The sequence below is a fragment of the Meleagris gallopavo genome, chromosome Z (assembly GCF_905368555.1).
Source record: "Meleagris gallopavo chromosome Z, MGAL_WU_HG_1.1, whole genome shotgun sequence".
NCBI lineage: Eukaryota > Metazoa > Chordata > Aves > Galliformes > Phasianidae > Meleagris > Meleagris gallopavo.
Window position 1 is genome coordinate 41,599,175 of NC_139435.1, and position 15,478 is coordinate 41,614,652.

A 15,478-nucleotide genomic window follows, 5' to 3' on the forward strand; every position below is an offset into this window, starting at 1 on the left:
AGCTGATTTCTCTAATACATTTTAAGAAACAAACCAGAGAACAGAAAAGCCAAGAAACTTTCTCCTATTTCTAACCCCCCCAAATCCATACATAGATTGCTTTACTTGTGTTGAATGTTTATGTAAAATGTTTTCCTCAGAATGAAAACGAAATGCATAATCCACTCCTAACCACATCCTCCTAACACAGAGCAACAGAATCAACAGATTAGCACAATTTTAGACACAATTTTAGAATTGGCTCTGGATCCAAAATGGGCTGAATCTGGGTCTTCTAAACATCCTGAATACTAAAACATCCCAAATCCATGCTTCAAATCAGCATAATTGCATGACTGCATCTGCACTACTCTATTAAAAAATGTTCTATTAAAGAACCACATCCATAACCAGTAAGTTATAATAGTTTTTATTCATGTTAGAATTTCTATCAGTGTTTGAACATTAATATTTAGAGAGTTTTACAGTTTCAATTCAAACTTTAAAATGAGAACCACACTAGATCACAAATGGTAACTAAAACGGAGTTCAGAATTGTATGAATATTCACACTCTCTCTTAACACTGTTAAAACACTTTCTTTTCTGCTAGGGGGTTTACAAGGAAAAGTGTGCACCGTAATCACATCTCAGCAGTGTTCCAAAACATATTGGTATCATCATTACATATAACTCTTTAAAAATATAGTTCTGTCAAAAGACTTGATGACTACTATGTACACTACAAAAATAAATTTTCATATAAATAAATTATATGGCATAATTTTATCTTTGTAACTGAAATGACACAAACCCACTCCTACCAAAACAGGCAGGCAATGAGACCCAGTTTGAATATTTTTTCCTTTTAACTCCTTACACTAAAAGCTACGAAGAGTTCTTAATGTAAATGTTATATACTCTTTCCTATTTAACATTAGTAAGCACTCTATACAAATAAAAATCCATTAAAAAGTAAAAACATAGCTGTAATAGTGTTTCCAATAGAAATAAAATCCCTGCATTTCATTTGTTATAAACTGGCATGACAAATACTGTAAGAAAACATTCTTATGATACAAAAATATAAATATCACCCATGATTAAAAAAGTTAAAAAAGCAAAACTCAAACAAACGTTGCCAGCCACTGAGTTCAACCCTGGCCAATGTGATTGATGTTGGAAAGAAGGCACACATTGTGCAGAGGCAGCAGCTATTCAGGCACAGGTGTGTGTGAGGAGGAAAAGGCCAGGGCAGGTGGAGACGCTGTGCTCTCCTGGCCCGTTCCTGGCCACCACTGCCCCAAGGAGGAGAAGGGAGCAAGGCTTCAGCCCTGCAGCCAGGCAACAGTGGTGTCAGTGGGAGCCCTGCTGACCTCCGACACAGGAGCACACACACACTTGGCAGTTGAAGGTAGCTTCCAATTAGTATCATACAGTTTTGTTGCAGAGTTTTTATGATCTGAGGTCACTAAGCTGCTAGTGCTAAATTGGGGCCCCTCATCTTTTTGTCATTAAGGTTTTTCAGGCTAGACAGTGAACTGGACCAGTAGGCAGTTGCGACATTAACCCTTAGTGTACACTGAAACAGTAGCTTATGTATCATGGGAACAATACCAGGCTCTCACCTGCTCTTCGAGCGTTCACATTGGAGATCTGTAAACAAGTGCCTCATATCAAAGTGTTTTCAAGTGAGCAAAAAGGCATGGAAACTTGTGCATTCTAGTTATCCCCATTTGCTGCGCTAGGAAGGTCTGTGGGCAAAGACTCCCTGAAGTCACTGGAGAAATACCCTTTCCCATCCAAGAATCAACCGCTGCCGTTCACACTTACAGAAAAGCCTCACCAGTACTGCGTTCAGAAACTGAAGGCTAGCCATGTTTACTTGGCTCTGAAAATATATTTGCATTTCTATTGCTCGTAGAAGGGCAGAAAAATAGATGGAGAAGGTGGATGACAGAGAAAATAAAAACTTTTCTTCTCATGTTTTAAACTAAGGTTCTCCATTCTTAGAGTTTCTTTCCAACCAGAACACATACTGTAGCGTTTTTTTCCAGACCCTTCACCTGCAGCAATCCATCTTTAGTTAAAAAATAATAATACAAAAAGCTAAATTAGTTTTGCAAAGAGATCCCCATTAAGCTGTTTTAATTAAAAAGTGCCAATGCAGCATGGGAAAATATAAACAACAGAAAAAAGAACATCCCGGGCTTTGTGTGTCATTAATTACAGCCCTGGACCCAATAAGAAAGCAATTTATATTAGTAAGTGAAAACAGAAGATTTTTATATACTTTTTTATTCTTCCATTTGATTTTTATCGCTTACTATTAACTTCCTTTCTGCCATGAAAACGAGGTGACAGAAGATACTGCTTTGAATACCATAAGGACAAAGCTGAGCTGTGGCTACCCATCTGACAACTCCATTATTCAGCTTCTAATGCCACTCATAGTTAACAGTATCAACATCAAGATAAAGTTCATGGAATTTCTGTAACTACCAGCACCTTTGGAAATGACAAAATAATGATCATAGTTGTTTGCACTTACCTGATACCTTTCACAAAAACATCAAAGCACTTCATGAACAGTAATTAAGCCTCATAACTCTTCTGGGAGGTAGGTAAGCATAATTATACCCATTTTACAGAATCACTAACTGAGGCACAGGGCAGTTACATGACTTGACCAAAGTCATGTGAACCAAGTCATTCATAGTGTAGGAAGTGGAACCACAATCCCAAACCTTGGCCCCTGTCTTCTCTTCCATTTTATCTTGGGCCTTTGATGATGGCAGTCAATGGTATACGGTAGTAAATACCAATGCAGTTTTCACTACTGCCTGCTAAGAGGGAAAGACAGACTCACATCAGCATCAGTGGGTTTATAAGCCCACTGAGGGTCATCATAAAGTGAAAGAGAAACTATGGTACACCAGGAACGTACATATGCAGGCATGCACAGTTCCAGATGCGCACATCAATACATACAGCAAAACAAAAACTGCACATAGCTAAACCTATTTAAGCATCCAAGATTAACGTGCTTTTCTTCATATCTGCTTATTTAAAAAAATTACCACGCATAGCGTGTTTGAAAGTTAACGGTAACATTTCATACTACCACAGGGTTGTGATATGCAGATTTAAAATATTTTAAACAGACATGTACCTTTACAAAAAAAAATCCTATTACATAAGCAATATTTGCATAGAATTATACAAGTAAATTATACAATATTTAAGCAGCAGCAACTTATGCTGAAATTTAGAACTAGATTAAGCTTAGTTGTGGCACAGAGATCAATGTACAATAAGTACAGAGCACAAATGATAATGTCCCCACTCTGTTGTTTGAAGCCAAATGACTCCAGATTACACTACTTTACATTGTTTTCTTGTATATTACATATGTGTACATCTTTTAAATACTTAAAGACATATTTAACAAAATAATACAATAGGCTACAGTAATGGTAAACTGTTGTCCTGATGCAGCATGTCCTTTTCTACAATGTCGAGCAGTTCTCTTCAAGCAGTTCTGGAAATACAGTTTTCAATCTTTGGCCTCCTCTTCCTTCAGTTACTATCCTTTAAAAATAAAAGAGAAAAAAGAAACCAACAAATAAACATTCATTACAGCTCAAGAAACCAAACAAATCAAGCTAATCTAAAACTTGCTTCTGTAATCATTCTTACGATTACACTTAGCAGTCAGGAAATGTGCACTTTTCTTTCACCTCAATCATGAACTTCCTGGTTAAGAAAGACTAAAAGTAGATGCTTTCATTTGTGAGTGCCCAGCTTTAGATTCCTGTCACAAATTCAGTCAAAACAAATGGCCACTTCAGGGAGTGATAAGCTATAACAGACACTGGGTACAGCTGAAACTTAGATTGCAGTTAAACTAGTAAAAGCTGAGCCCAAGTATTTCTTTATTCAATACTACTACCCGCAATATTTCTAGACTGTGAGGCTAAAGGCATTCACGACTATTTGTGCATTATTTGCACACTGAGATGCTTGGAAAGAAGCTTTATATCATCCTTGGTTCAAGGACTCCTCCAAGCTGTGAACAGGCTGGGTAGGTCTCTGAACACAGTTCAGGGGATGCCCCACAGCTCAGCAGAGTACTGAGCAAGGTGAGGCTTTCCCCTCTCTCTCATTCAGTCCATCACCCCAATGAATTCAGTCTTCACTACAGTGGATTTTCACTGAATCTTCTTTAGGAGATGACTCTTAAAGTAGCTGGCAATTTTACACTCTCCTAGACTATGTCATTCAGTCATCAGAGGACAGAATCCGTCAACAGTAAATGCAATCACACAGCTCAAAACACATAACACATAACGTGCTTCACCTTCCCCATGTAGTAAACTGAGACTGCATCATATGCATTCACTTTCCAAAGTGCTTGGAAATAGTTCATTTATGGACAACCCATACATTGCTGTAACGTGCAATGTTATCTAGTGCAAAATGAAACGTGTTCATAGTCAGCAGACTGACGATGAGGAAGCAAGAAGCAAACTTATCTAAAGTCTTCCAAATAAATTTTTATCTTGCCTCTTTCTTTTGCACATCATTACCTGACACAAACAAATTTCATAGATCAGAAAGAAAGGCTCACCTTATTCTGAGCTTTTGCTAGCTGTCCTCTCCTCACATTCGACATCCTGAAGCTCTATAACTTCTACTTTAGAATTTCTTCTTTCACACCGCACATTAAAAGGCACATGGGGGTCCTCAAACATCCCATGGTTGTCTTCATGGTGTCGTTCACAGGATGGAAAGCTCCCCCTGCGAGAGTTGTGGCTGTGCACAGCAGGGTGGACAGCAACAGTCACTGAAGCTGAGGCAGTCACAGTAGTGATAGGCTGGCAGTAGGCTGATCCTGAAACACCCATGGCACCAAATGCTGGGCTTCTCATGTTATGAGAACGAGCCTTGTGGCTCAAGCGATCCTTATTGCTAGGTCCTGAATGCCCTTCAGTAGAAATTTCAAAAGCATCCCTGCGAGGGCGGTACGGAGGTGGTCGCAGTCCTTCCCTTACTTCCCGCTTGGGTTGTCTGCCCTGACGCCACACTTGCTGTGTGCTGGCCTCTGGATTTGATTGCAATCTGGGACTTGACTGATGCCTTGACTCTGGCTGTACCACCTGAAAGACAGATGCACAGTTATGCCTCCGTCAAAGCAAGGACAATGAACACTATGCTCTCCTACATTTTATTCTAGGCTCTGACTCTACAAAGGTACTCTTATAACTGTTGATTTTTCCAAATAGTTTTTGTCTAAAGTTATAAGAACCTGGAAAGTGTAACATCACAATAATGCTATAACTGAAAATACTATAAGCGTCCCATGTGCTGGATCACGTTTTCAAAAGGATGGATAACAAGCACTTCATCTTAAGTGATTCAGCAAGCAGGACTGCAGGCATTTGGAAAAGCCTCTACTCCACGCAGGCTATATACATAGGATGTTAGTAGGGTAGTTTGTATAGACTGTAGGAATCTGTTTTCTGATTTCTGTAAAAAGCGTGAAGCACAGCAGCCACATCAGTCAATAAACCGTGACTAACTTCAAATGTGGCGCTGCTTGTACCTATTTCTAGGCCTCTGCTGAACAAAAACAGATCCACATTGCTGCTCAGCATGCAGCATCAGCAGGGGTAGGAGACAAGAGTTTTTCCACTTTCCTTTGAAACTGCATTTATGCCAACCCAGTAGCAAGATGCAACAGGCCCAAGATTTGGATTTTTCTTCTGGACCTCTCTGAATCTTTCTCCCCAAAGTTTGCTGTCAAAAAGAGGTATGTGAGATGGTGATCCAAAAGGGGCTATCTGGAAGAGGTCTGAATCTCTTAATCACTCCTGACTCTCCGTCTAACTGGTCATGTAGGACAGTCATCAAACAGCCTGAGAGCTCTCTCCTGTGGCTGTTGCCAATATGATGTAATAGCAACTATACATGCCAAAGATCTCACTTTCAAACCATCATCTCATACACAACTTGATTATTGAGAAAAGCCTTCATCCCCTGTTTACATGTGCTCTAAGTTTTGGCACAAAGTCATGAAATATAATTAGCTAGAAACATGAAACAGTCTTCCAAAAAAAACCAAACAGATTTAAATAAAAATTCTTAAACATTTTTGCCCTTCCGGCAGTCAACATGTGAGATACTTACAGTGGATCTTGCAAAGACAGGATTCTCAGTGGCTTCCACTACTACTTGATGGACTGGTACTACAGGGCTTTGGGTGGCCTCATAATGATGGAGCTCTTCACTGATGCCTGACACTGTGGTTTGAGAGCTGTACTCTGAATCAGAGGAATCTGATCCATTATTTGTGTGCTCAGGTGGCAGTGCAAACCTCACAATACTGGGAGGTGGCTCAGGAGATGGTGTAGGCAATCTGTTTCGACCATTGGCTGGAGAAACCTGATGATGACAATGCTAACTATAATTACAACTATTCAGTAACATGCAATTAACATTAGCCTTTTAATCATTAATGCTTCATTCAAATGTTCCTCTGCCAAGTGTACTCATCAATGCACCCGATTCCTGATGAATATTTCTATTAAACTGAAGAAAATGCATGAAAGAAAGACGAGATCTCCTTTTGCGGATATGGGCACGTGAAATCAATTACAGAGATTTTTCAAGATATTATTTCAGCATGTATATGTACATGCAAATGCATTTGCACTTACAGATATATAAATAATATGCGGGCTTCCCTCCCCCTTCAGAATATATTAAGAGTGATTTCATAAACTGAACATGTATGTATAATAGAGATCAGTGGCTATTTGCAAACAGAGACAAATACATAAATAATATTAACAAAATTGTACTACCATGTATGTATATACTGTTTGAATAAGGAACCAATTATCTGTTATGAAGATGAGAGATGTCACACTATTGTCAAAAATATTTTACTAATACAAAACAAATACTTCAAGTGTTACTACTGCTACACACCTAAATTGTGTACTACTTTTCAAAAACACTCATACACAGGCCCGTGAAGCACAGCATACTTTTACTAATGCATAATAATGTCTTCTATAAGTAACACCATAATTGTGTTAAGCACCGTGTAGGTAATGAACAATCAATATATGAATCGGGGCTTTTTTTGTTTGTTTCTTCTGGATTTGGGCTTCATACGGTAAAATCATTGACATTTAAGTGAAACCTTCAGCCTGTTAAGAACTTTCCTTGAGCCAAGAACATATCGCAGGGACAGGGGAGCCTTCTGGCAGACTTCTGGTCATGGTTATAAAGGTGTGGTCTGTGGACCACCACTGGTGTATGTTGGCCTGCACAGGCCTTCCTGGTGGTCTTCACAGTTAAATATTTTGAGGAATGCAATAGAGGCAGTGAGGTAAGAAAGGAGAAGGTATATATACAAAAGGAATGGCTTTTTGTAAAATACTGGGGAAAAATCTAACTTTACAGACTAGTTTGTACTCACAGCATGCTTTGAAAAGTGTACTTAAACCTACATTTGCACCTAGCTTGCTGTCAGCCTCTAAAACAATGATTATTAAAAAAAAAAACCATAATTTAAAAATACAAGCAGAAGAATATCAAATAAATAAATAAATATAGCAAATTTAATACAGGTTTTTAAAAAAAAACCAAAACCAGAGTAAGTATTTTAAACATTTAAAAATCCAAGAAAATATAAAAATTAAAATGTTTCTAGAAAAGAGGAGGGGATCTGGAAGGTGTGGGTGCGAAGACAATACTATTATTTCTTTTGTTCACTGTTAGTTTTACTGACCTCAGGGTATGGTCCAAAGAATGAAAGAAGAACAGGAAGCAGCACCAATCCATTGAGAACTCCCAGAATGGTTAAGATTGCCAAAACAGCAAAGAAATACCTGAAGTGAGGTTTATGGGATCGGGAAAAGGAGAGAGGAGCCACTTGTTAGTTAGTAATAAGAGATTACAAACTACTCCTAAATATATTAGGATAATACATACATTAAATTGAATCTCAAGTATTTTCCATATTGTACTAAATAATTATATCATTTTCCCTGTATAGACATAGTGTTGTGGTTTTTTTTTTTTTTTTTTGTTTTGTTTTTTTAAACTTCTGAATTAGACAAGCTACATTCCACAACTCAAAGTGTTAGTTCATAAAGGAAAGGAAAAAATTACATTTGTTAATTTCTCAGAATCTGGAAGTTTGCAATGTTATTTATGAATGTGTTACACAAACACAAAAATATGGAATGTGCAGTGAATAGCTGAATGAACTGAAAGCACAAATACAATGAAAAGGGGCCCCCATTAGTGAAAACCCAGCAGAAGCAAACAAATGAAGTGAAGGGTGTAGAATTTAAACAATTTAGCCTAGAAGGAAAAGAACTCTTCTTGCAGCAGCTAATCCACTGTGAAATGCTTCTGCGTCTTACAGCAGAATCTCTAATTAAATCTCTAGTGTATCAGGTAAGGCTTTCCCTTGCTGTTCATTAATCACAACTTTCCGCCTAGAATTCTGTGAGTTCCAGTTTTACCAAACAGCTCAAATTGCAACCTTCTTACAATACAGAAACCCACTTTCTGCAAAGAAAATGCTGCCCATTCTATAGTGAGCTTCAGCATTGTACTGAGTAAGAGCACTTCATAATGGCAGAGCTGCATTGCAGGCTAACCTTTTGTTGAACAATTTAGCATCTCTGAATACTCTTGTTTTGCGTCAGCCAATTCAAACATAAAGGCTGAAGTACTATGGAAGAAGAAGAAAGTGCACAAGTAGTTGTCCTTTCCCATCGTTGAGGGCTAAGGTCTGGGATCCTTCATGAATACCAAGGTAAACCTGTCAGTAAAAGGAAAGCCTTGCTAGTTGGTATTCGGCACAGCTGGGGCTCAGACTAAACTTAAGGCTGTGTTATAACTAATGATTTCAAGGATCCGGTCTTGGTAAATTCCTCCAGGAGAAGGGGTAGGGTAAGAACCGAGGGCAAGTTTGTTACTAATGGGTCTGCTGATTACATTGTCTAGCTGGCAACAAATTTTACTGCCCCCTTATTTCCACATCTGATCAAATATTTCAGGCTCCTGTAAAACTACAAATACCCTGCTATTGTAAACATTTTGGAATTTCTGATCTGCACTAGCAAAAATCAGCAAACCAATCTACTCTATTAACATAAACCTTCAGAACTTTATACTGGGACAGAAATCAACAACAGACATTAAAAACATTTGCATCTCATCCATCTAACACTAGGATAAACAGGAGGATTTTAGCTCTGACCACTCAGAGTACACAATGTCTGTTAATTTACTTAATCTTCCACACTGTTGGACTAATCCATCCCTTTCCGGAAGTTTGGAATCGTCTTCACCCAGCATAACAATACTTGAGCTCTGATAGTTTATTTTACTGTATTATTAAAATAGGCCAACTAAAGTCAGATTGTGCATGTGAAAATGAGAAACTGATGGCCAAAAAGAGTAAAATAGTATAAGTTGAAAAGTTGAAAGGCTCATTTTATACACGAAGAGAATATCTAATCCAAATTTGGTGTGAAGGGCTGCCACAATCATTTATTTGCTATGACACAAAAATATGCTTGTCAAAATCTAGTCTGTTCAATTTGAAAGTAGAAGACCAATGTACCCCTATAGTTTTAGGTTAAATGTGTAAGTCAAGCATTCCATCTCTCACAAGATCAGGTACTAAAAGAATAATTCTACCTTATTTCTTCAACATCAAAAAAAACAAAACAAAAAGATCCTGTTCTCTAACTAACTAACTAAATAAATTGTATCTCAGGAGATGCAGTATCCATGTAATAATCATCTCCATGAAGGTTTCGTGAGGTCCAACAGGAAACTTCCTACCATCTTGCTGTCTTCAGATCTTACAAATACAAATAAAAAATCTTCATAAGATTCAACAACCATTCTCCCTGATTCTGCCTCTGACATTTTGCTGCTGTTGTTATGTGGATGTAAATGAAGTCTAGTTATCTATCCAGCTTACACCTACCTAAGTGGTTAAGTCACCTTCCAGAGAACTTTTATTTGGCTCAGCCCTGTTTAGGGCTTGTGTTTTTTTGCATGCTGCAGTATGTCAAAAAGAACCTGTGCTGCTGCTAAGATTGTACAGAGCTATTTGGAATAGATTGCAATCTATTTCACTGCACCTCTCAAATTCCCCAAAATGTGCTCTCCTCTCATATTTGACAAATTCACATTCTTAATTAAATCCACAAGAAACAGATCACCTGTAGTTTTAAACAGAAGAGCTACCACGCTTTGCTTTACAAAAATTTAATATGAAGTTCTGTGGTCATGGTTATGGTTCCCTAGCTCCCAACCAGAGTTTTCTTTCCCTACTTTCTGCACTGCTATAAACCTGTCACATAAAACAGAAAGAGATGGCTCAGAGACTATCACTTGCAGCACACAGTTGCAGCACATTTCTAAGTTCGTGTGTCTTTTCAATGCAAATTTTTATGCATACAAGAAGTCTGGTGCATCTAAAAGTTAAACATCAACCCCAGCTAACACAGGACAGTACCAGCTGTTTTGAACTGATTCAAATCCGTAATTAGCCAGCTTTGCTAAAGAGGGGCCATTTTTGTTTCCTCTCATGCCAGGAGTCAAATTTCCCTGGAACAGATTTTAATACCAGCAATACCAAAACTACTAGGTCTAGCACACAACAAGGAGATATTAGAATAGAAGGAAAGCAGGACCATGATGTAAACATGCTTGATATACCATGCACAACAATAAAAAGACAGATACACTGAAATGATTAAATATTAAAAGCACACTAATTTTTATTCTAAGAATAAAGTCAAGAAACACACAAATGCTTTACCTGACAATAAAATCAAACTCTGATCCTGCAAGCATTAATACTCCAAGAAGAGTGGACACAGCTCCATCCAACACTGGTGCAAACATATGTTCCAATGCAAGGACAGCCCTACGGTTCTTATCTCCTATGGCAGTTAAAAACGCCTATAAAACAGTGAAATTCATTTAATTACACATATATATACAACATGTCAAACATTTTTTCTCACAGCATGTAGTTTTTGCCAGTTAATTATTTCAGTCTATAATGTATGAAAATATCTCTGTAGCTGGCCAACCTTCCAGACACAGCCTGAATCTGCAGTGATAGCACAAAGCTGCTACTGAAATCACAAAACCAGAGCAAGCACTGATTACACAGAGTAATACTTTCAGAAACAATTTTGTCCTCTTGTACAGTTGACATTTGAAGTTGCCAGCTTTGCTTATTTCCACCTAGAAATAATTCAATTCATACTTTATGTGTAAAAATCACATGGCTACTCTCCTCACTCTTGAAGGGACATGGGTTCTGTTACTGTATGGGAAATTTGCTTTAAAAATAGCCAACATTGATTCTGGTTTTCCTACCCACTTGTCACTAATCATGGATGAGTGGCCTGCAATTTCATGCACACATTCTCAGTAGTAGCATCAAGTCTTTCTGTCTTATTACAAAGAAGTGTCCATAGGTAAAGTGGATTTCTCAGCACATATCTCGGGATCCAGACCAACATGATTACCAAATGATGAAAAGCTGCCAGTGTATTCAGCACAGTTGTTATAAAGTAATTCTATAGACCATGTGCAGCTTTAACACTCTTCTGTCTTTTACTACTTGAAAGCTAGCAGCCTTAGGAATAATGCTGAACACTTTAGTATCTACAATACTACGACTCCTGAAATGTCCGTGTTTCTCTCTCTGACTGCTTATTCAACAAGCTGTACCAGGAATCCTCGGCGCGGTTTCTTATTAACTAGTCTTCTCACTGTATCACTCAACAGTTTGAGAAGACGGCAACTTAAGTAATAACTCTCCTTATGATCTTTCTTTGCTGAATTCTCCATCACCTGCTAACTACATGCGTTCATGCAGTTATCTTCCTCTTAGTCCTGGTATTTAAGTCTCGCTTCTCCACAACCTTACTTTCACTTGCCGAACAAATTAAGGCTGAAATCAGTCAACACATCAAAAAGTGATTTGGTGGGACAGGCAAACCAAAGACACATACTTACACACACATAGAGAGATTTATAACTCTAATTTCCATTGGGAGCCAAAACATGCAACATTAATCTTTAGTATTGGAATAATAGTGGCCTGTGGAATGAAAATTAATGTATCCAGGATATTTTACATTCCCATACACAAAATAGATAAAGAGCTTCCCTCATCACATTTTCCTACAGACTCTGTGCGTGATGTGCATTAGTGACTTCTAAAAACAAGATGCAGTTTTTTTGTGTGGAAAATGAACTCAAATCCATTTGAATGTTAGTGGTTTGGAGACATTAAACAACATGTGATTCTGAAAACCTCCTTTCAAAGGTTTCTGCTCCACAAAATACAGAATGTATACACAAAAGGGAGCAAACAGCTACACAGCACAGCAGCAACAACAGCCACACTGCAGACAGTGGCTAAGAGAGTCTAGACTGTAGTAATACACATTAAGAGCTCTGCTTTATCTACATTTATCTATCACTCAGACAGCTAGATACAAAACACGTACTCATGACCTTAACCACAGCAGTTAGGAACAACTGCATCAAAATCAACTCAATTCTTTCAGACAATACAAATGTTGCAAAAAACTGTCTGAAGTTTTTTATTTTCTCCTGAGAATCACATTACTGATTCAATGAAACTAAAAATTTGTGATTAGAAGCTAGACCATTTATTTTAAAATACTATGTAAATGTTTTACATACCAAAGCAACGTGAACAGTGAATTCCACACCAATTCCAACCGAAGCAATCAGGATAACCACAGGCACTGCACTTAGTTTTATCCCAATCAGACCCATCATGCCAAACAGCTCCACAGTCATCAGAGCCAGCACCACCACCTAGATAATTTCAAACAGCTATTAGTAATTCTTCGTACTCTATACAAATGAAGAAAAAGATACTTTAGAACTACTTTTTGACTACAAAATGTACCCCTCAAAGCAATCCCATGTGTCATTATGCTCAGACTTGCTAAACAGCTGGTTTGAATTATACTCCTAAATTATCAGGCCAAGCATCAATTTTCTGTTCATTACAATTTACCAGTGATTCAAAAACTGTTTCTTGTTTTGTTTTGTCTTGGTTTTTTTTTATGGATACCTATCAAAGCATGCAATTTTTTTTCTCACCTGTTTTATGACTATCATTTTTTAAAAAGTAACTTACAATTACAGGTATTGGAACACTTTTTGGTAGAACTGTAAATGTGAGCATGACTCTTAGTAGGCTTGAAGCCTATAAGAAAGTGAATGCTATAATCAGCTGATGACTCTCAGGTTACAGAAAGGCTTTGAGCTTTGAGGATACTTGGAGAGATTGACATTAACAAAGGAAACAGTTACATCAGAAGGTAAGTTTTATGTTTCTTTCATCTATCTTGTAAAAAAATTAGGAAAAGGGAGGGAAAGAAATTCATGGAATCAATTTTAAAGTTTCTAAAACTGAGCTAGAATAAAATATATACATTGTGGTGGGCTCTGAAAAAAAAACTTTTTTTCTAAGGGAAAAAAGTATGCACCACAATAAATGATTTTGTAAGTTAATGAATCAAGAATAATAACATAAATTGCTTAAGTGCTATGAAAAATATTCTAGACTAAACATTTGTCTTTTAACATACCTGTCGTATAAACGTACATTACAAAAACCAGTAACCATTTTATGCTTTTGTACTTCAGGCGTTTTATAAACCACACAATAGTTTATGGAAGTTAAACATAGGAACGTCATCATTCAATTTAACTCAAATGTTTACTGTGAAACTTACGGTGCCTTGCAAAAAGCATGGAGGAGTATTCTCTTCAATTTAGAATTTTATGACTCTTTCTCATCAATAGCCTAGTTACTCCACAGTATGCACCGTACAACCTAACCATCTCAATTTTTCCAGAAAGACTGTGTTCAGAAATCAGTAGGAAAATTTACAGGTAAGTTAATCACAAGCAAGTTGAGAACTAACACTGTCTGACAAAAGAGGACAAGGAATAAATAAATAGGAATAACTTCAACATAATTCTCAATTTTTCTCTCTACCTTTATTTCTCATGTTACTATGAATCTGAGCAAGGGCAAAAGTTTATGTATCTTAATAAGAAACATTTAAAACTGAAAAAAAAAAAAAAAAAAAAAAAAAAAAGTGGCCAAAGGATTAGGGTTATTAAGGTTTGTACCTTTAGTGTGAACCCTACTCTCTCAAGTTGAATAAATATATAATGAATGATGCAATATACACACTCCACCAGAGGCCCAGACATAAACAAAACCTTCCCGACTACAGCAAGAGCTATGCTGAAAGGAATTTGACTTCAACAAAGACCCTTATAATAAACTTACAATGATCCCAGCCGTCCAGGGGTTTAGGAGGAAGAGGGCACACACCAGAAACGTGCAAGCCAAAACCACGCTAATGGATAAGAGGAGCCAGTGACGAAGCCCAATGTACTGCTCCCAGAATAGAAACGGGTAACCATTTGGGTAGCTAGAGATTCCGAGGCTGGTGTAGTTATTACAGATAGCTCTCACTTTCTCAATTGCTTCCACAAAGTCAGAAGTCTCACGCAATCCATTGAGGTAGAAAGGAAACTGAGCATATTCTATAGGCTCAGCTGCTGGAACTAAGAAAGGATAGCAGTGTTTAGTCTTAGGCAGAAGAAGATACACAGAGAGCATGATTAACAAAACATTTTGTTCTCCATATCAAAATGCTTAAAGTTTTTAAATTTAGTTTTTATATCTTTTAAGCAACAAAGATTTTAAAACTAGATACACAAGATGACTATACTTCATCATACAGTGCAACGGGACAAACACAGTCTATATTAGGTTCCCAAACAATTTCACAGTAATTTAACAGTAACAGATACATTTTGAAATATTTAGTCTTCATCAGTGCTGTAGTGCATTTTAATGAATATCCTGCCAAAAGCCCTGTCTGCAGTATAAAATAGAAGATCACACCATGTTAAACATTTCATCCACGTTTTATGCAAACACAATTCCTTTGAAATTAGAGGTGATTTCCCTGTGCTTAACTGAGGTACACTGAGAAAAAAAAAAAAAATCAGAAAAATTATATCCAGTGAGGTAGGCTAATTTGGTAGGCTAATTTTTTTATTTCTACTGACTATTTTGAGCCAGATTCAGAAATCAATGTTACTTTTGAAAAAAAAATCCTTAATATAAAAGTAATGGCTCAGTAAGGAAGCACATAACCTATTATCCTTTTATTTGACAAACCAAAGCTATCCATACCTCTTCTAGAGCTTAATGCTAAGTCTACTGTATCACATGAAAAAAAAAAGCTTCCACAACAAGCATTTTGTTACTGCCGTTGTGTGTTCCAGACCCTGCAGGGTCATTCAGCTGACTTGCTAAACATGATTTGCCCTATTATAATCTCAACTATAAATTTTCATTAAGACAAGAC

General features: G+C 37.3%; 1 protein-coding gene across 3 annotated transcripts in view; it reads right to left on the minus strand.

Annotated features, from left to right (window-relative positions):
* Positions 1 to 393: 393 nt before the first annotated feature.
* Positions 394 to 15,478, minus strand: part of PTCH1 (patched 1) — a 65,898-nt gene continuing 50,813 nt past the window's right edge. For 2 of the 3 annotated variants that reach the window (XM_085213056.1, XM_085213058.1), the window contains 7 exons: positions 14,386 to 14,666; positions 12,753 to 12,890; positions 10,843 to 10,985; positions 7,780 to 7,879; positions 6,168 to 6,422; positions 4,609 to 5,137; positions 394 to 3,569 (listed from right to left, as the gene is read on the minus strand). In XM_085213056.1, the coding sequence (XP_085069182.1) occupies positions 4,610 to 5,137; positions 6,168 to 6,422; positions 7,780 to 7,879; positions 10,843 to 10,985; positions 12,753 to 12,890; positions 14,386 to 14,666 (1,445 nt within the window). In that variant the 3' untranslated portion in view covers positions 394 to 3,569; position 4,609. The remainder of the gene's footprint in view (positions 3,570 to 4,608; positions 5,138 to 6,167; positions 6,423 to 7,779; positions 7,880 to 10,842; positions 10,986 to 12,752; positions 12,891 to 14,385; positions 14,667 to 15,478) is intronic. The other variant, XM_085213057.1, reaches the window with a different exon arrangement.